Below are 21008 nucleotides of genomic sequence, written 5' to 3'. Positions count from 1 at the left end.
AATGCTTCTCTGGATATCATTACTGCATGCTATTTACCAATTGCTGTGTTTGAGCTAAAAAACTCCTTTGGTATTATCTGATGAATGAAGTGAATGTACACTTAAGGACACTTCCTGCTGCAGTACTCCCTCTGCAAGACTGTTCCAAGGAACACTGTAGGACCACAGATAAAAGGTTAGTTCTGTAACCTGCAGTTTTTGGGGTGAGCCCAGTGAAGTTCCACATGCCCCACACAGAGGTGAAGCTTGGAGTAATCTCATGGTAGAGCAGGTACATGAGGGTTTGTTGTGTTGATGGTACTTCTATACACAGTCCATCTAATCATGCAAATAATGTCTTAAAGCATTTAAATGATCTTTATTTGTTCTACTGGCAAAATATATCACTGGCAAAGACATGTGGCATCTTTTCCATTAGCTTTTTTCTGTAATGTGACACAAGCAGATAAAAAGGGTTCTTTAACATACATCTCCAGTACTGATGTGGCTAAGATCACTGCAAATTAAATTTTATAAATTATCACTGCTGTGCTTTTCACCATTTCTGTCACTATATATTCACAATTTCCTCATCCCAAGGAGCACAAACAGCCTTGTCAGCTTCATTTGTGCACTGCTGAAAGAGACAAGAACTGCAAATATTGCAAGGAAAAGTTTTAAAATTTAAAACACTAAATGTTTTTTTGTTAACACAGAAAAGTTGTATATATTGTATCTCTGCTCCCAAATATTTATCTATACCTGCAGAGGATACCACTGCTGTTCATGGTATTTGTACACAAGCATGCATGTGGGCATAAAGCACCCACCACTGAACAGTCATCTCAAAGCACATGATACTAAAAAAAATACACAAACCCTGAAAATATACCAGTATTTAAAGGTATAAGAAGGCCTAAATAAACATGAAGTAACACTGTGTCATAAATATATCACCAAGACCTAGGGCCTGATTCTGACTGGGCTCCCACCTGCTAATCACTCGTCTGCAGACGCAGCCGTGGGTGCAATTTCAGCTCTCAGATTTTCCTGCTGTAGCTTTTTTCCCCTTGTTATCTCAGTAGACATCTCCACTTTGGTGAGATGGATATTGAACTACCGTCCTGCTACACATTCTAGGAATATGCACACAGCAAGCAGCTCGGCATCAGCTCACACATGAACAGCCTTAGCTCCCATAAAATATTCATTCATTTAAAAAATATTTGCACCCTGCTGTCAAACTTAGACAAATTCATACTGAGCCTCAGAAAATAGCTGTTTTAATGGTAAATGATGTTCCAGAAACCTCTTTCAGGCTAAACACTCTCGTCAAAATTATTTTAATAAGAAAGATTAACAATTTCAACATTAGCTGCTAATCCCCTTTCATTTGAAACTGTGCTGATAAAATTCTTTGCTTGTCATTCAAATAGTAAGTAATAATTATAGATTTGGGGCCTCCATCTCTTGCTTCATTAATAGTAAATTGCATGGAAGTCTGAAGCATAAAGTCAGCTTTGATACATCTCAAAATGCAATTTCCATAGCTTTCCTTAGCTATGTACAATTAATTACAGAGTTAATAAGAGGAATATGTTAATGAAAGGGAAATTATTCACTCAGACCACCTGGTCTTATCAAATTTCTTTAATATGTTTCCTTCTTTCTGTGAATTTGCATGACAGCAAGAACACAAATCATGGTGTGCATTGCTAGTCTTTCAGTTTTTTTATTTGTATTTATATTTTTGTATTTTATTTTATTTATAAGCTAAAGTCCACTTAAATTAAACACAGAAAGAATGAAAGAAGTAGTCAGTAGTAAATAACTGACTGCATTTGTTTTCTCAAGTTCCGTACCTTTATAATTTTAAAATAAAATCGCTTAAACAGCTTTATAATTACCAGACTCTCTTCAGTGCTGAAGTACAAATATAATGCATCCAAAAAGGAGACATTGTCATCTACTATTTTCTTTAAAGAAATGTGCTGCATGTGCACATATTTAATAAAAGATGTTCAGAGACGTGCTTCAATTCACTGCAGCCTGACAGCTACTAGAGCTTAGTTTCTATGTGCAGTAGGGTTTTTGGATGTTCACAAGAATATTTTAGTTGGTACAAAAAGCCCAGTCAGAAGGTGGCAAACCTTCACATAAATCTTAAAAATAACACAGTTGTGATACACAGAGAAATATTTTTTTAAAGATGGGTCAAATCCAGAAACCAACCCTCTTCAACAAACCTTGATGGATTTACTACTGACCAGACAGAAGACAAAAACATTTAGGACCTGGACACCAGCCCTCATAATCATTCCAGAAAGAAAAAGGCCAGAGAATAATTCCTAGAGCAGTGGCAGGTTGTGTTTGGAGGAGGTGATGCTTGTGAGCAGTTTATCACCCCTCTCTTCTATTCTTAGTTCAATGCAAAGGTCCAACATACAGCCAGCAACAAGAGGCAACTCATAATTCTCCCTTGCTATGAATAGGGTTTTCTTGACCAGCTTGGCAACCTAAAGCAGCATTAGCTCATGAGTTTAGGAGAAGAGGATAAGGGAGACATGACAGCATTGAGGGAGAGCTGCCAACTAGAAAAAAAGATATTACTCTGGTCTGAAACAAAAGGACAGTTACATAAAGGAGAAAAACTCAAAGTAAAATTATGTCGTTTATAAAGACATACTGGGGTAGGGATGTAATATTTAAGGGTGGAATACTTTACATGGTTTTGACCAAAAAGTAAAACAGTCCTCTTTTATTGAAGAGCAAATACTATGTCATCCACTTCCAAGCAAACTTCAGATTATTTTAATGTTTATCTCCTTATTTAAAAAATCTTTCCACAGCTGCGTCGTGGGTGCATATGCAAAATTTGATCATCACAGGAGCATTCTGTCTGTGTCCTACACATCAAATTTTCCAAATACCACCCAAATTCTGTTACCTTACTCAGAAAACACTGACAAAATATGGTCTAATCCCAGAAGAAGTTTACAGAAAGCAAAGTGTAAGTTTTTTTTAATCTTGCCCTGAAGATGAACATAACCAGACTTTGTTGAATCAGTGGAGGGACTGAACTGTCTTCATTACAAATAACCAGGCCATGTTCAATAATTTTTGCTGGCATGGCCCACACAAAGAGCTCTCCAAAATACTGATGGGAGTTGTCCCGGGCATCCTAAACTGCAGCTGGCTCAGCAGTGCAAAAACACAGCACACTCTATGTTTTTTATGTGTTACTGTATTTTATTATGTTTTACTATGTTGATTATGTCTTACTATGTTTTATTATGTTCTTCTATGTTTTACTTATGTCTCTTTGGAAGTATCATGAAGCAAGTCCCTGTTTCACCCTGAACTCTTACACATTTTGAGAAGGTCTGAAGCTGTAGTCCCATTTAGCACACATCATTTGATTTTAGCAGTGCACCCTGTCTATCAACCCATGTGACTAATTTTTTTGACCCATAGTGAGTCTAAACTCACCACCTTCTCATATCTGAACTCCTCCACCAGCTCAGAAATACTTTGTAACATATGTTATCATCTTGGGTCTCCTGCCTGAGAAGTCATCCTGAATCACCCTCTTTCTAGTATTCTTCTAAACAGGCTTTTCCACCTGTTAGATCCAAAATATGATTGACTGCTGTATCTGCTACAATGAGTTATCAAGGATTTAATGCATGATGTGAGCATGCACAATAGGAAAAATACAGCAAGAGCACCTCATCACTGAGGGTGCATTTGGAGCCAAAAGACAAGACCTTCCAGATAAATGTTCATCTCCAGGAGACTCCATGGTTCATGAGACTCAGAAGCAGCTGAGTACTCAGTAACATTTCTTGTCTGAAGTATCAGAACTCAGACATTTTTCATTACATCCCCATCTACTGCTACTTGCTACAGCTGATACTTGTCTTGCCTGGACATTCCAGGATGTCCTCTAGAAATACAAGAAAGCTGGGTGGAACAGAAAAAAGTCCAGATAGCCACTGAGATTTGTTTCAGCAAAGAAAATGATCCTTTCTTTTCACTTGGTTCACAAAGTTGCATAACCTCGTTTTGTGTCACATATTTTTCCCAATGTAACACTTTTAAAATTAGTACTTCAGAATATTAAGAGAAATGTTTTCTTCGTCTTTCTACTAAAAGCCTTAGGGAATGATGTAACTTGGATAAAAGTGTTCAACCAAAGCAGCTTAAACAAAGCTGGAATAAACACTTTACAGTCAAATGACAGAGCAAGGTGTAGTCACAGAAATTGGGTGAGTTATTTCCAATCATGAATACATTAAAGGATAACAACTGGCATGGAAGAATTTAAGAAAAAAAAAAAGATTTTTAAATCAATTTCATACCATGTTCAAGAGGAATGTTTCTCTTGATTTAATACTGACTGCAATTGTCATTATTTCCTAAGGCCCATTCACCAAAATTAATACAGAAAATGGGGGGCAACTTATTATGAAACAAATAAAAATGGAAGAATCAAAGAGTAATATGTTCATGAATATTTTTCTGAGTCTTATTGATGTAATCTATGTAGTACATTCTTCCACTTATTAGATTTATGGCTCTATTAGTAGAGCTGTTTCCATATGCCATGAGATTTTTTTTTCACTTTTCTTCACGCTTTTCTTTGCTCCTGTATCTCAAGTCCCAGCTTTAAACAAACACAGGCAAATGTTTGAAAACAACTTAAACATTTGGGAAGGGAAAAAAAAAAAAAGTAAAATGAAGGGATAAACACTATTTCATCAGCAGAGGATCTTTGAGGAGGCATCCAGCTCTGCTTGTCCCTAAAAGCATGACAACTCAGGGAGAGATGGGTAAAGATTTTCCCATCCACAGTGTTTATGTCTTTTTGGGATATTGGCTATCCTGTCACTGAGTAATGCAATATACAACAGCCCTTTCCCTTGTGACTCCTCCTGTCCAACTGCTCATGATGAAATGGCCTTTAGGGCCAAAGCTTTCTTGGGACTTAATTTTGTGAGACTGCTAAAACTATTTATACTGGCACAGCTGAAAGATAAGATGGGATTTAGATCCACTTAGCACATGTGTAAGGAGTTTATGCTTTTAGCTAAACTTTGCAACTGACTTTTTCCCTTCCCATATGAGGGAGGATTTTTTTTCTTCATTTTCTCAGTTGCAAGCTTTTTTTAAACAAGGTATTTATATTCTTGAGATGCGTGAGGAAGTATTAATGCTGGTAGAAGGAGATGGTGGGAAAAGAAAAAAAAAATTAGAACCCATTTAACACTCAAACAAATGACTGGGACAAAGAGCTTGCTTTCCATACCTGCACTCCTCACCTTTGTCCCTGCCAGCATTTATCACCTCTGCAGCATCTGTGTCCCCAGGTAGTGTACTGCACTCATGCTCTGCATGCTGCTTCGCTCAGGAGATGTTTAGAGTGTATATAGATTAAGGTCAAGGTGGAAAGTACACCTGCTTCTAGCTCAGTGCTATTTGTCCTTACATGCTGGAGCTTCTCTCTTCATTTAGAGAAGTGTGTTTAGATGCCTTTTGCTCCCAATTTTATTGCAGATTTAGGGATAATGTGAAGGAATTTCAGAAAGATGTAGTAGGAGCTAGCAAATACCTTTTATTGTTGCTATGTGCCTTCAGTCACTCAGTTCTACACTCTTCCATATTCAGTTAAAAAAAAATCTATAGCTGCTACCCCATAGAGCTCATTTCAAAAAGAATTAATTTCAAAAAATGCAAGTGAGGGGGAAATTGCTAAGAAACCTTCAAAAAGTTGCTATTCATAGAGTACAGGATAACAATATTATCAAAAACCCCCAGGTTCAGTCTTGGAAACTATTCCCTCCTTGTCACCCTTCCCAGTCCTACAGCAATCCTGCCAGTGATTCAGCACCAAAACTGAAGTGGATGCAAAATTCAGCACCTGGGGTTTGCCTGTTTCAGCAGCACCAGGCCCCCACCCCAGGCCCCCAGCTAAGGCTGTGTCACCTTCTGGGACACAACCTGTCCCAGGACTGTGGCAGAAAGTTCTCCTATGAGGCCATCCTTCACTTCTCTGGGGTGAATGTGCTGGTTTTACAGCCATATTGCCAAAGACAAGGGGATTAAGTAGACTTACATCTCCTAGATAAAAGGCCATAGATTTCAGGCTGTAGCTCATCTGCTCCCACCAACTCATTCAGCCCAAGTATGAAACTTTATTCTCTTTCTGAAAAGAACATCATCACAAACAATCACACATTGTTATTATTTCCAATACATGAAGCATTTTCATACCCTCTGGGAGAAGATTTCTCAGATTTCAGCTTCCAAAAGATACTGAAAAAGACCTTTTGTAAATTCACACTTTCTGAAATTCTAATTGATGTATAATGCTCCAAACTTTGCACATCTGTCTTTACAAGGAAAAAACCTGCAAAACACAGAAAATCCTGCGAAACACAGAAAATCACTTCTGCTTCTGCAAATTCCCTCTTTTATACGGTATTCAGATAACAACCTGATAATGCTGTCATCAAAAGCATACATTCCCTTCTTGCAGTACTGTTCTTCATTTAAAACCCCATAAAAGATTATAATTATTCTAACCAAAAAGCACGGTAATATGTGAAGCAGGTGTAGGATCCAATCCACCTCGGTGCTGAACCTGTGCTACAGCACAAACAAAAGAGACTCCTTCATGTAAGCTGCAAACATCAACCGGATTGTGCAGGCACAAAGGAGGCAGCTCAAGACAAATCTGCTCTCTGCCCCAATTCTCTGGAGACCTTCATAGCCACCTACTCACTTCATCAACTAGAGGGGGAATTTATGGACTTAAGTCAACACCAACACTTCATTAAGTGCCTAAAATATAGGAGCCCAAGTTAGGGAGACTAAATTTCTCCTGATCACTTTTAAACCGTCTCTGGTTTTCTTGCTGGACTGAAAACTGAATTGTTTTCCTTTCTTAGAACTACTCTTGTCAGCTGAAATATAGACATCCACGTGAGAATAAAGGGGGTGGAAATTTAAGTTCTATTATTTCCCTTGTTGTATTCTTTCCCTTCTGAATGATGTTTTCTTGCTAAACCAGTGGTGACCAAAATGAGGGCACACATCCTGAGTTGTTGCTTATGCTGAAACCAGTCAGTCAGGCCACAAACATGACTGCATTAAACATGCTCCTCTAATTACACTTTCCAAAGTGCTTGGATTTTTCAGAAAGACAGAATCAAAATGTGCCATATGCGCCACCCTCCTGTTAGAAATGTGATGAAAAAGACAGTGAAAAGGAAAAAAAAAAAGAGCTCTGAATGTTGTTATCGCTGTCCTTCTGGGCCTCCTGAGCCCTCCCTGCTTCCTCCTGCCAACAGCTCAAACCACCTCCCAGTGCTGTCAGCAGTGCAGGCATCGCCTTTGCTGCACAGGGAAGTGGCAGAAATGCAGGATTTTCCCCTTTGAAGGCTGGTTTCAGTCTGAGGAGGCTGCCCCACACCCCAAGGGTTTGGAAGATTCCTGGTTTCTGCACACCTTGAGCACTATAAACCATGGGCTAACAAGTGGAAAGTCCTCCAAGAAAACAGTACCTGTGGCCAACTCAAGTTCCAACAAACCCTAAGCTGAGGTGACTTAGATATGATGGCAGCTATGACTGATAGCATTTTCCAGCAAATTAAACAGCTTTACAGAAATATTCCTGACCAGCGCTACCTCTGAATAAGATTACATGGAGTCATTCAGCAGTCACACACTTCTAAGCTATTTTCATTAAAGTTTTATTCTGTTTATGGATCAAAAAAATTATTTCCTGCTGCCACTTTACACAGTAATCCATTGTTTTATTATCTCTAGGGAGATCCTGGCACCTATGAGCAATAAGGACTGAGGAGCCTTAGCTCAGCTAACTACCCCTTCACAGAACATTGTAGAGCTCAAAAACACATTTACAGACCTGTAAGTGCATTTACCCCACAAAACAGAGGGTATTTGCCATTCTTACTAGGCCCCTTGCTAATATTTCTCATTGCTTTTTTGGGCACTGAGATATTTTTCACAGAAAATATCTACAAAATTTAAAAGGTAAGAGGATTGTGGGAGAGGGAAATGAGAAGAACTGAAAAATGTCTTGCATTGAATGGTATAAAAGTTGCAAAGTGTTTCCTCACTCTCCTCCACTTATATCTGCGAGGCAAAGGGAGAAAGGGTTCACCTCTGGTGAGCTGCTTCTGTTGCTGAGGTCCAACAAGCCACAGCATGCCCAGAAAGAGAGAAATTCAGGTAAATAAGGCATTGCAGAGATGTGCATTTAGTGTTGAGCACAACATAAACTGGGTCAGCTCTCTGGTTTCATTGTGACCCTACAGTGACACAAAATATGATCAAGCCCAATCATCTGCTTCTGTGCTGTAGCTGAGAGATGCTGATCCTTCCATGTAAACCTAACCCAGCTTCGCCTTCGGCAAATCTTGTATTTATGGTTTAACTGCTTCCTTAAGTAAACATCCCCCTGCCTGCCTGACCCTCCTATTAGACTTGCCCTGATAGCAAAGCTAAATGCATCCTTTCGATGCTAATACATATTTTCTTCCTAACTATATCATCTGAGTCCATTAAGAACAATTTTTCCCTGTCCTGTATGCCACAGCACATAGGCAGACTGCCCTGAATCACTGATTTTTGTTTGTTCAGGCTAGACTTAACAAATTAACTGCTTTTACTCTCTCTCTGTGGCTCTGTGTGGCTTGTGACTCTCAAAACACTACAGCATTTCTTTACCCTTCTTTGAACCCTCACCATCTAAGATATAACATCTGCTGTTAGTTAACACATGTATGAGTTCATCCAGGGTTAAACAGGATTGACTGGATTATGGACACTGAACACTGTAACAGTGATCTTGAACAATCTGACTATTTTTTAAAGTTTATTTATTGCCATATGAAGACAACACTTTCTTGCAATTTTGAAGAAATTTGCAGAGCCAGAATAAGTGGTTCCCATATGCAACTTTCTCTCCTTAAAGCATGATTTTGAGATTAATTTTTCACATTTCCCAATAATATTACTGAAAACAATTTTGCTCAATTTGAAGTAGTTGAAACTGATTGCAAATGTTAAATGCATATTTCCATCTACACAGGAAATTTTGCTTTCATGTCCATACAAATATATTGCCTCAGAACTTTTTGAACCTTGCCTCAGAATTTGTATTTTGAGGTTGGGCAACTGGAAATGTTTGGGGTTCCCCATCCTCCTCCCCAGCCCCCAAGTATTTTACTTAACTACTAAAGGAAATTGAGTTAATTTTAATTATATTTAGGCAAAAGTGGAACAGTCAAAACTGTAATAAATGGTTTTCTGTCATGGGAACAACTCTTCCAAACTGCACTTGTCTACCAGATATTAACATATTAATTAATTAATTAATTACTTTTGGGAGGGGGATGGCAGAGATGTATTTACACGGGATGAGATACTCTGAGGAAGTACCTGGTTTAAAATCCTGCTCTGCTTTTGCTCAGTTTTACAGCTGACCTGATCAAGGCTGAAGTAGGTCAGTAACCTGGCTGAGGTCAAATTAGTTTTTTGGGTTTTGCTTGCCTTCATTTCTTTCTCCGTTATGTAAGGCTGGCTTGTAAGAACTTGAAAAATACCTCAGAAGGCAGTACTTTCAAATATAAGCCCAGAAAAATAAAGAAGTTTAAAAATTATAACCCAAAAGTATGACATGATGGAGAGAAGTTCCCAAAAGCATGGCAAACTATCAATTTGAAAGGATGCTTACTTCAGGTAAAAGCAGAAGTCAAATATATAAAGCAAAATAACCCAACTTTTGGTCAAGTTCTTCACCACCACCTAACTTCTACTCAGCTAATGTCAATGCACTCCTGGGAGAAAGTAAATATTTAAAAAAAGATGAAAATAAAGCACAAAAATTAGAGGATTACTCTACAGCTCTCCAACAGGACAGAAACAAACTCCACCAGTCCCAACCACTGGACTCTGACTTTTTACACATGAAACTCTTCATGTGTCCATCTTCTGATACTGGCCTCAAGCTGTGCTTGGAAGTAAGCCAAGATTTCCAGCATAGACTCCATCAATAGAATATATTTGGATCATTTCAAACATGAGAAATACAGCTTGGAAGAAATTCAACCAAGGACAAAAAAAAACATCCAGGCAAGGCTGAAAATTCAGATCTCTTTTTTTTTTTAAGGGTGACAGAAACAAATTGCTCTATATCACTAATCTTCTGTTGCCTTCTCAGCTCTCCACATGTTGGAGACACATGAAAAAAAGTAGTGAGCTGATCAGAAATTTGGCAGATTTCTTCAGCTGTCCAAGAACATAAATTAATAAATAATTAATTTATTTAGCCTATTAAATTATTATTAAATATTAAGTAATTAATTAATTTAATAAATTAAACATAAATTAATAGGACAAGAAGACACCACAAGGATTTTTTTCTTAAAAGCAAGCATGCAAACAATTCATATGTCCAAGATAAAATAATGTTCCCAAGAGAAGAAAAACAAAGATATAATGAAAAATAAATGGAAATAAAAATGTCTTTAGTTTTAATTATACAAAGTTAAGATTACTAATGAAGCTCACGAATATTTTCCACCTGTGAGAAGTATTCTTCCCTGTCTTTTAGAGCTACCTCTTTCCAAAAGCTGAGCAGGTGCCTAAAATTCTGTCGCAGTTTCTGGTGCCACGAAGACGAAGGTGCCTTACCAGGATCATGTGACCGGTGGAGATGTCCATGTTGGACTGGACCGGCTCCTCACACCAGGACGAGGTGCTGCTCCGGGCTGAGGGGCTGGGGATGGGCCCATCGCTGAACTGAGAGGAAACGCTGTTGATTCGAGACGAGTGCAGGGGCTCGGGGCGATCAGAGGTTTTCACTGCCATGCGCTGCCGGCATAGCTCCTAGAGCAACAGAGAGAGGAGGAAACAACCTACGGTTAAGAGTAATTACAGGATAGAGTCTACTAAAGACATGTGATTTACAATATGTTTCCAGGGCTGGAAGTGTTTTCCCCCTCACTGCAGTAATTTTTGGGCGGCTGTCTGTTCTGTTAAGCACAGCTACAAAGGGATGCTCAATGAAATTACTACACGATGACTACCCTAACCTTTCAAAGGTGCAATTATGACTGCGCGCACGTCTCCATACAGATAACCAAAAATCTTATTTTGGAGCTTGACTCCTCTAACAGATGTATTATTTTTTCTCTCCCTAATACCGCCCCACATTCTGCAAAGCCACTTTTGAACCACACAACCTCCTGAAATTAATGGCATTGCACAGGAGTAATTGAGAGCACTGCTTGGCCCTGGATATGCAAACTCAGCAAGCTCAAGGCAACTGAATTGATGTGCTCTCCAGTGTAAATCCTAGTTGATAGATGCCTCATTTCTCTTCATTAAAATAGCAAACTCGCAACACTTCCTCCCTGATGTGGGGCAGAGAGGATGAAGAATGACATTAACGAAGAATAAAAGCAGAAATCTGTCATTGTATTGTTTAAGCAGCTTTGGCGAAGAAAGAAAATTCAAGCTATCACACACACTAATGCAAGTCATGTTGAAACACCAAAATAGATAGCACTGGGAATACGTATTTTCAGTTGCTCTCATGCATAGAATTCATGCAAATATACAGAATTCTGGTTAGGTAACAGAAAATCCTGCTGGTAAAACCAACTTCTGATAGTATAAAATTCTGTTTCTAACAGGATGAGCACACCCACAGTTACACTGTCATGTTGTAATGCTGTTAGAATCAGCTGTGGTGGTGAGATCACAGACATTGTAATAAAATGATGATTTTTTTAACATATGACTATTGTCCATGAGAGGTCCTTGGCTGCCTGTGCCACACAGCAACACTGGCCTGTAGGTCTGTAGGATGTGGCCACATTGCACACGCAGTGTGGGTACACATTTGTCTCAGATTACTCATTCTGCACAGGCGAGTACTAAGAGCACAATCTCTTGCCTCAGGCTAACAAAATAATACAGGCTGAAAAATTCATACCATTGGAATGCCATAGCTTCTGTATTCTTATTCATTGACAATTTAGTTGCAGCCCAAGTGGCCATCAGTAGGATGATCTGAAAACCATTATTCATGAACTGCAATAAAATCTTTTCAGACAGGAGTTCGAAATATAACTTAAGATTATGTCTGGGGTTTTTTTAACCTTGCTAACTTTAGGACACCGAAGGGGGATCCTAATCCATGCATCAGCAAGCATTCAAACAAACTCCCTGAAACCACCATATTGAGTCTCCTGTTGTCACCCCGTGACAGTGATTACAGGCCCTTCAAATACTCTTTTCTCCCAAAACTTCTGTCTTGTCATTAGAGATCCTTACGTGGACTCTTACTATTTGATGGTGTTTAATACAGCATGTGTGTGTGTATGTATGCACACATGAATTTAGATATACTGAGATCAAATTAATATCATTTATAAATGCTGTATTTCAGTTCTGTTACAAAAATTCAGTTAACAGAAGCTTGGGAAGCAGAGATTACTACATGGTGTCAGTAGTTGGAATAACTGCATAGAAGACTGTCTCGTGTGAAACTGCTACTCCATCACTGCATTTTTGTATCTTTATTAATTTTGTCTAGGCCATGAAAGAGTTTTTCTAATTTCTATCAAAGGTAGGAGTTTTCCACACGAGTAGTATGTATTCTGTCACTTGGTACCTTTGTAACTTCCTACTAACTTTAACATGAAAAATATTAGAAAAATAAATTAAACTTCAAAAATACATTGAATTGAGTCACAGATATCAGTGTTAGATAGGTCAGTTAAACTATCAGTATTAAACACAAGACTTTTTAATAAAGGAAAAGATGTCATTGAATCTCTTATTTTTAAATATAGGAACAAAAAAAAAAAGCTTTTTTTCTTCTCTGGAGGATCACACACTTCATAAGAAAAGATAGCAATAGTCCACAGTGACTATTACTAGCCTCAGAATAACCTTGCAGTAGTGTCATTTCAAATCCCTGCTTTTAGCAGATTTTGGGAAAAGTAAAACAGAGCGGAAACTTTTTAGACAGAAAAATAAATCCACAGAAAACTGAAAAGCTGCTCAGATGTTTAGATATCAGACATTCCCTCTGGGAATGGTTTATTGGACTAAGCAAAAGTATAATAAGTAAAGGTATAAAAATAAGAGGTCTATCACATAACTGCTAGAAGGATGTGGCTTCTGGCTAGCATGCCATGTGGCATTGATATGGATTTATTACATTCTAATAGACATCCTGCCACTTGACTCACCCCAACTCTGTGCTAACAATAGCATTTGTACTCAAACAGGATCTTTGTTTTTAAGTTGATCTGTTCCTGCTGTTCATATCCTGCCTCAAGTCATAATCCTCTGCTTTTACAAGTGGTTGCTGTGGAAAGGATTATAGACCTCTGCTAACAAAAAAGAATTGAGATCAAGTGATCTCTAAGAAATTAATGTACCATTTTTGCATGAATTATAATGACAAAGGAAACAATATTATAGACAACTGGTTCTGGAACAGATTAACCTCTAACCAAAAAGATCTTTTTGGATATAAAGTATTTAATACATTACTAAGAAATGTTGCTTTAACAATAAGTTTAACATGTTCATGGTCCTTGTGGAAGAAGGTGAAGTTGAGAATCATAATGAATTAAAATATTTTTTTAAAAAATGTACCTGATTTCAAATATTAAAATATTTCTTTCCTGACATATATAGAACCAAAACAATTATTCCCAGAACTGCTGTAGCTGTCAAATACCTCAAACAAAGCAACCATGTCACTGCACTCTGCCGTAAAAAATGTTTAATGTAAACAGGAAGGTCAAATCATAGCTAAAGCAAAAACACCACTAAATTTCTTGATTGGGGTTTTAAATCTCCATGACAATGGGTCTTCCCCTGCCTGTAAACAGAAGCTTTTGGTTTTAATTTATTTCCAGATCAGTCTGACAGCCCTCAACAGCTCTTCCTTCCCCCTCTTCCAGCCAGCCCAGCCCCAGCTGAGGAACCTGTTCCATCCCCTCCCACACACATCAGCCACCTCAGGACAGCTACAGCTTCTGCTTCTCCAGAGCCACCTCTCTGTAGCCCAACCACTGCAGCTCCCACTTGGGTTTCTAGCCTGGCACTGAAGGGATAACATATTCAAGGCCACCACATATAAAAGCTTTGAAGCATGGGGCATTTTGGGGAGCCATATGGGTTCCTCCAGGACATACAGATAAGGGACGTCCAGCTCGAAGCAGGGAAATGTCTTTATGAGGAATTTGGCCTTGAGATGAGTCATTAATGTTCCATTCCTATGAAAGGCATTGGGAATAGGGGAGTCTCAGAGTGGGGTGTTTCACACCATCCCATGGCACCTACTGAGCTGGCATCTCTTCCCAAATGCACTAAGCCCTAGATGGTTCAGACTGTCATAAATATCTGTTACCTGCATGCTCAGGTATGCTCTGCCTTCCTCTCCAAAATCTTCACTCTCACAAGCATTTTGCAAATCAGCCATTTACCAAACCACAACTAGAATTCAAACTTGACTAAAATGTCAAAGCTTCAAACTGTGAGAATGATATGAACTGTATTTCTGTATTGTCTCAGCCATTAAAAATATTTTCTAAGAATGAATTCAATTTACTGCTGCATTTCTATATTTAGCAGAGTGGCTGAGGCTATTTCTGCCACGCTGCGACTCAGTAATGTCTAGCCATTGTTTGTGTATAGTTCAAGTGCCATTCTTCATTTAAAAACATCATTTACACCTAAAAAAGCAACCATAATGCATACAGTGAAAGATGAAGAAACGATCCTCCTGACCTTCAGGCTATGATCTAATGGATGGGTTGGACATAAACATTTATTTAAAAGGTAATTTGAAGTTTATGACATTATTTCCCATCACATGGGAATTGCTATCATACTGAGGCACTTACTCTGGTTTTTATTTCCCAACATTTATTATCAAACTTATATGGTGGTCACATGCAGTATATAATGGAGAAGTAATATCGCCGTATGACAAAAACTGCCATAACCAAGACAAATATTCTGTAAATAATGTTGAGTTAAATGAGTTCAAAGCACTGCACCATGATCATCTGCAGTGAGGTTTTTATTTGAAACACAACTGATAACCTTAAACAAACCATAAACAGTATTCTTGGAACCCCCCCAGTCCTCTTCACAATGAGGTTCTAAAATGTCCCTAATACTTGGCTGTCCACACAGGGACAGGGAGAAGCATGAAGTGCAACTATTTCCTCGGGTACAACAAACAGATTTTTGAATTCATACATTCCACTTGTGAATGAACCACTCTGCAGCATAAATGTAGCTTATCCACATTTAAAGAAGGGCATTAAGAGACTTTGTTGCACCTCCTGGACAAAACTGGGAGCTGGTATGGCCACCATGTTTTGTTAGGTGGGTCTCTGAACCTGAAGAGGTAAGAAACTCTCCTCTCAAACAAGGAGGCATCAAGTCTGCTCAGAAATGGAGCCCACAGATTCCTGTCCAGGCTGGTCTGGAGATGTGACTTGCTTACCAGCAGGAGTGTTAGGCCACATCACCAGCCAGTGACAGGAGCTGCATCCTCTGCCACATGGCTTTGTGTCACAGAAGGGCAAGACAGCAAAAGAGAACTCAGAGAAATTTTTATCTGTCATCTACTGGAAAATCCACTTAAGGAAACTGGAAAATCCATCGAAGCCACACAGTTTACTGAAACGTTTGGTTTTAGAAAGGAATATGTGTATATGCCCTGGTAAAGATTATGGGTGTAGATAAGTGAAGAACTGAAACCAGATATAATTGAGGATAATAGGCAATACTGAATCTTTTCCCTTGCTTTATTTGCAAAAATGGAATTTGAGAACCTCAGGGTGACACAGTACAGGCAGGAGAGCTGACTGGAGCATCCCAGTTAAGACATGGCCAACATTCACCTCAGCTTTGTAAAAATTAAAAGACAAGCCATTCTACCTCAAAGCTGCCTCCAGAGAGGATGTTCAAATACATAATGCACATTCTCTAAGCAATACCTTCAGGTATTCCAAGTCCAGCCAGTGACCACAGCACATGAATCATCCTCTTCTAGCTGGTACCAGATGTATGATAAATGTTCAGTCCACAGCAAATGAAAATAGCTTCATGTCTAAAACACTGCTCTTCTTCCCCAGCCACTGTCACCTCAGATCTGACCAACAGGAGATCTGGGATGTGAGGGAAATGTCAACTTTTCAGTTTATTTAGAAAAAGAAATATAATTTCATTATTATATATAAATGAAAATAATCTATTTTGTAACTGATGACAAAATTTACACAAAACCAAAAATTAAGTCCAGGAAATAGGACTAACATTTCCATGCTTTAAAAAATTTTTTGTTAAGCAAATTAAAATGGAAATCATTTGAGTTAGTCCAGAAACAAGTGTGGCACAATTATTCTAGATTTAGCAAAATATAAGAGAGAATAAAGCTTTTCATGGATAACTATTAAGAAAATGCAGAGACACTAAACAAAGAAATTACTGTTTATTAAAAGTGATAGCTGAGTGTACACCAAGCCCTTCCAACCTGACCTGCCTAATATTCTATCAATCAAGAAACAAATCTGCCTAAGCAGGCATGATCACAAAGACACTGTGTTAATTTTATATGTGAAATGAACATATTTAGCAGAAATTTTAAATTAAAATGCTGACACTTAATTCTAAATGATTCAAGACTACACCTTTTAACAAAATTTATAATGAAGATTAAGAATATATATAATCTATATGCTAGGTTTGGAGGAATAAGACCTTTAAAATGCTTTTTTTTTTTTTTTTCCTCAGCTTTAATACATTTAATTTTACAGTAGTCTCATTCTCCTTTTCAGGAGGTATCTTTCACAGGATGAGCAGAGGTCTGCACGTACAGCCTGGATTTCACTGTTCTGGGATGGATGCAGTCATAAGACAATGAGATTTAAAAAAGGAAAAAATAAGATAAGCTCTTTTTTTAAAACAAATGAATCTACAACTATAAACATCATTATTCTCTAACTAAATTTGCTTAGTGTTACTACAGGGTGAAGCTAAAGTCATTTAGCTGCCTTTGTTTTGCTTTTGCATACTTGATAAGCTTGCAGGTGCTACAAATTTAACTTTAACTTATTTACTGTATTTGTAGCTTTGGGGATAATTACAGCTTTATTACCATTTATTTTTGAGTTATTGAAATATACTTTCAAGCTTTAGCTTAATTTTAGCATACTTTTTGTCCAGGAATAAAAGAGCTGTTTACATACGTGGAATATTTACATTTATATTTTCTATTCTTGTCAGAAAAGGCAACTATATCTGATATCTGTGTCCCTTCAGAAAAGGGATAAAGGGATATATTGGAAAAATGTTTGAGAGTAATATTTTGAAAGACACAGCATCAAACGTGTCATTACACATCCATACTCTGGACAATTCGTTTTTATCTAGACTTGTATGTGATAGATCTTGGGAGGAACAGAAATAAAAAAAGAAAGAAAAAGAAGAAAGTAAAATATATTTCTTTGATTGTCAATGCAGCCTTCATGTGTCCAGTTCAGTTCACTATCTGCCCCCTGTACCACACTCTGAATATCTGAATATAACTCTGAACCTTGAGAAGGGGTGTGGGGTTGCTTTGCTTGATTTTTAAATGATCTAAAACCCAGGGATGCTGTTTCTTTTTGAAAGCATCACAGCCAAACACAGGCTTGAGAATCGTTCTTCTAACAAGAACTCAATTTTGATTGAGGCCTGTGAAATTTAAAATTTCAATTATTTTTGCATTGTGTATGTTTCCTAGTGATGACTCAGAATTATGTAATTATGTATACAAAGAACGCCAAGGCCATGCAGAAACGGAAAGACAAAGGAAACATGGCTAACTTTAAATGGAAAATTACTTTCCTTTTTTCCTTAAATTTCTTTAATTTCTTTGTTTTATTCCCTCTCTTTAAATTCAAACATTTGCACAGTCTTCTCCTACCAAATCAAATTAAAAGCCATCATGGTCTTGTACACATCTCCAGGTGTCCAGCAGACAGGAAAATTTCTTGCTTGCACAGAACCAAAGGTGCTGTCTATGCAATAAAGCTTGAGGAAGTATTTTTAATTTAATTATTTCAGCAACCTCTCATCAATGATGAAGCAACCTGAATAGTCCAGAAGCTCCTGAAGGAAGCAGGTATCTCCTACATGGCTCACATTGCCAAGGAAGACATGACAGCATAGGTCTAATGATATTTCTCTGAAATAATGATAATATTGCCCTCCAATCCATGCCAGGAAAGCATGGATTATTGCTGGGAATAACAGTTTGCTTTCCAGAGGGTCAGTGATATTTGAAGACCATGTTTAGGTTATTCAGCTGGGGAATGTTTTCCCATACAAAAATACAAAAGTCCATTGACTGGAACTGCATTAGTACGGCAGTTTAGAGCCTTTATTTCTAAAAGTTTTGTGAAACAGATTCTGGACTAAACAGGACTGCAGCACCCTGGTCTTCACAAACAAGAGGTACACAAAGAAAGGTCACAATTCTTTAGACTGATTTGAAAGAGTATCTTCCCTGCATGATGATAACATGCTGGCTTCCCTAAGAATTTAAAGGCACTACCTGGATGACTCCAAGGAAATCAGTGTCTGTTTCAAATAGGATACATCTGCAAACTGTGTACCTGAAGTCACCTGAGATCCACTGGTGTAAAAACACCCAATTTTTTTTTCTCAGGTTGTTCCTGACAATGTCAGAGTTTTACTGGCCTTGCAGTTCAGACAAGTGCAATTCTGGTAGTGATGGTATATCAGATTGACCTACCTGCCATGCAAAAATAAAAAAAAAAAAAATAAAAAATGGTTTCAACCAATGCCGGTTTCTAAAGTGCATTTCCACATTTCTGCTGTGCCTGCATGTAATGTTTTACAAGTATATGAGTATATGGCAAGTGTGAAGCTGGAAGAGGAAAGATTTCTTAAAGGAGTAACCAGGGAGATAAAAAAATAACATGTAAAACAAACTTCACCTTTGCCATGTTTCGCTCCTCTTAACTAAGTCTAATACATGCTGATGAGGGCACAGCTGCTCCTTAATATGAACTGGCACAGAAGATTCACCACTGGCACAGCGAGAGCCACACAGCACAGTATGGGTTACAAATAAACCATAGCAACAATTGAATTAACCTGAAAGGCCCTGCAGAACCACATGGTGTATTTTGACTTTGTCTAACCAACCCAAAGCCTGACCAGCTTCCAGCCAGTGCTCTTAAAGATAACTGCCACAAATGTTTCCTTTTTCACTCCCAGCATTTATAGTTGCCTGGGGCCCAAAGTAGGAAAAAAATGCAGTCCCAAGACAGCTGTAGTTTCTCAGGAAAGCTATACATTAAGGCTGTGTAGTCCACTATTTTATTGCCCTGCAGGACTGAAAACTGGAGATCATTTCTGCAAGAAATAAGAATTCCCAGCAGCCAGCAGGACTCAGCGTGCACTTCCAGCCTGGAGAGAAACAAAATAGCCACTAGTTTATGTCTAAAAATGTTATTTTATCCCACTGTAAAGATTAGTATTGCTTCTCCCTAAGTCTGTGTAACTGCACTAATGGTAACAGAGTTTCTAAAAGCAGTCAGAGAAATGGGAGAAGTCCTAAAAACCTCAAATACTTTCTTTTTTTCTCCACAAAAGGCAGCTATACACCAGAGGTGATGCAAGGATAAAGGAAGTATTTACTAAAGATGGCCATCAGTGACAAACTTTTTTTTATAACATCATCAATCATGACAGTCAAAATTGCCAGTCATTACCCCCTCCTGATCTGAAAACTAAACTCACTGCTTTTTACCCATTCTCCACTGAAAAAAAAAAAAAATAAACTCCTCTTCAGCTCTGCTAGGAAGAACAAATGCAAATTTAGTGCAAAAGTGTTAAAAAAGGATCTATAAAGAACAAAGCTGCTAAGTCACAATAGGTTATTAAGAGCCAAATCTTTGGTAATACAGAGAAACCCGACTAAATGATGGAAAAAAATAATATGTATGAGTTTCCTCGTGTCTCTGAGTACAGATGTTCTTTCTATCACACCACAAAAGCCTTCAAGGATTAAAAAATGGTAAATATTTCTACACTTTCACTGTATTGGTGTCATTGGAGATACTGGAAAAACTAACGGGGATTTAATACTTGGTACTGGTGGTCAGAGATACAGAGAGATATCATATTTGAAGAAGACAGCAACAACAGCAAAAATGCACAATTTCTCTTGAGCTCTCTCATGTCTCTCTGTACAGCTGTGCTCTCAGCTGGATCAGGGTTGTGCCCTGAGAGTGCCTGGCCAGAAGAGAGCTGCAGCCCTCTCTGCTCTCCCTGACCTGTCCCATGGCACCAGTTCCACTAAATACCCTGCAGCAGCAGCAAGGGGTAAATGTGTGTGTCTGCATTCAAAACACAGGACTTCCCTGGCCATTACGCAGCTTCCTGCATTTTCTTTTCCCAACCCATACAAGCACAGGGGGTCACTACTCTGCCTTGGACCTCTCTACCAAGCACCAGTCTGTCTGCAAGATGCACCATGAGAACAGCACAGGACAAGTTCAAAGTAGGCCTATTTCTTAAATGGTCCCACTTCATATTTAGATTAAGACCTGGGGCATGAAGCTGCAGGTATCTGCTGAAACATTATTAGCTGTTTTATCACAGAATATTTTTTCCTCATGTAGCTCCTTTAGTTTTTGAGATTCCGGTTAACAACTTGTGCATCAACAACATTTTGCAGGAAGCGTTGCTTGTTGCAGTTGTATTCTCTTCTATTAGTCTTTTATTTTACATATTTAATATAACTGAAAATCTTTGTCCTGGTGCTTGGCCAAAGTTTTACTCTTTCTTCAGTTTCTCATTTTATGTACCTCTTTTTCTTCTTTTCTATACTACTACTTGTTACTGTTTTAGAAGAAATGTCTCTCTTTTCAATCTCTCTTCATATG

At 38.2% G+C, this 21008-nt stretch overlaps 1 protein-coding gene across 3 annotated transcripts in view; it reads right to left on the bottom strand.

Moving 5' to 3' along the window:
- PTPRN2 (protein tyrosine phosphatase receptor type N2) overlaps positions 1-21008 on the bottom strand; it is a 632482-nt gene that overhangs the window by 74326 nt on the left and 537148 nt on the right. For all 3 annotated transcript variants that reach the window (XM_088055089.1, XM_088055102.1, XM_088055094.1), the window contains one exon: positions 10702-10896. In XM_088055089.1, the coding sequence (XP_087911215.1) occupies positions 10702-10896 (195 nt within the window). The remainder of the gene's footprint in view (positions 1-10701; positions 10897-21008) is intronic.

Source organism: Pseudopodoces humilis, chromosome 1, assembly GCF_049639895.1.
Source record: "Pseudopodoces humilis isolate 2021_Gansu_Grassland_sample_001 chromosome 1, ASM4963989v1, whole genome shotgun sequence".
NCBI classification, from domain to species: Eukaryota; Metazoa; Chordata; class Aves; order Passeriformes; family Paridae; genus Pseudopodoces; species Pseudopodoces humilis.
The sequence above is the reverse complement of the archived record's forward strand: the minus strand, read 5'-3'. Positions and strand labels throughout refer to the sequence as shown.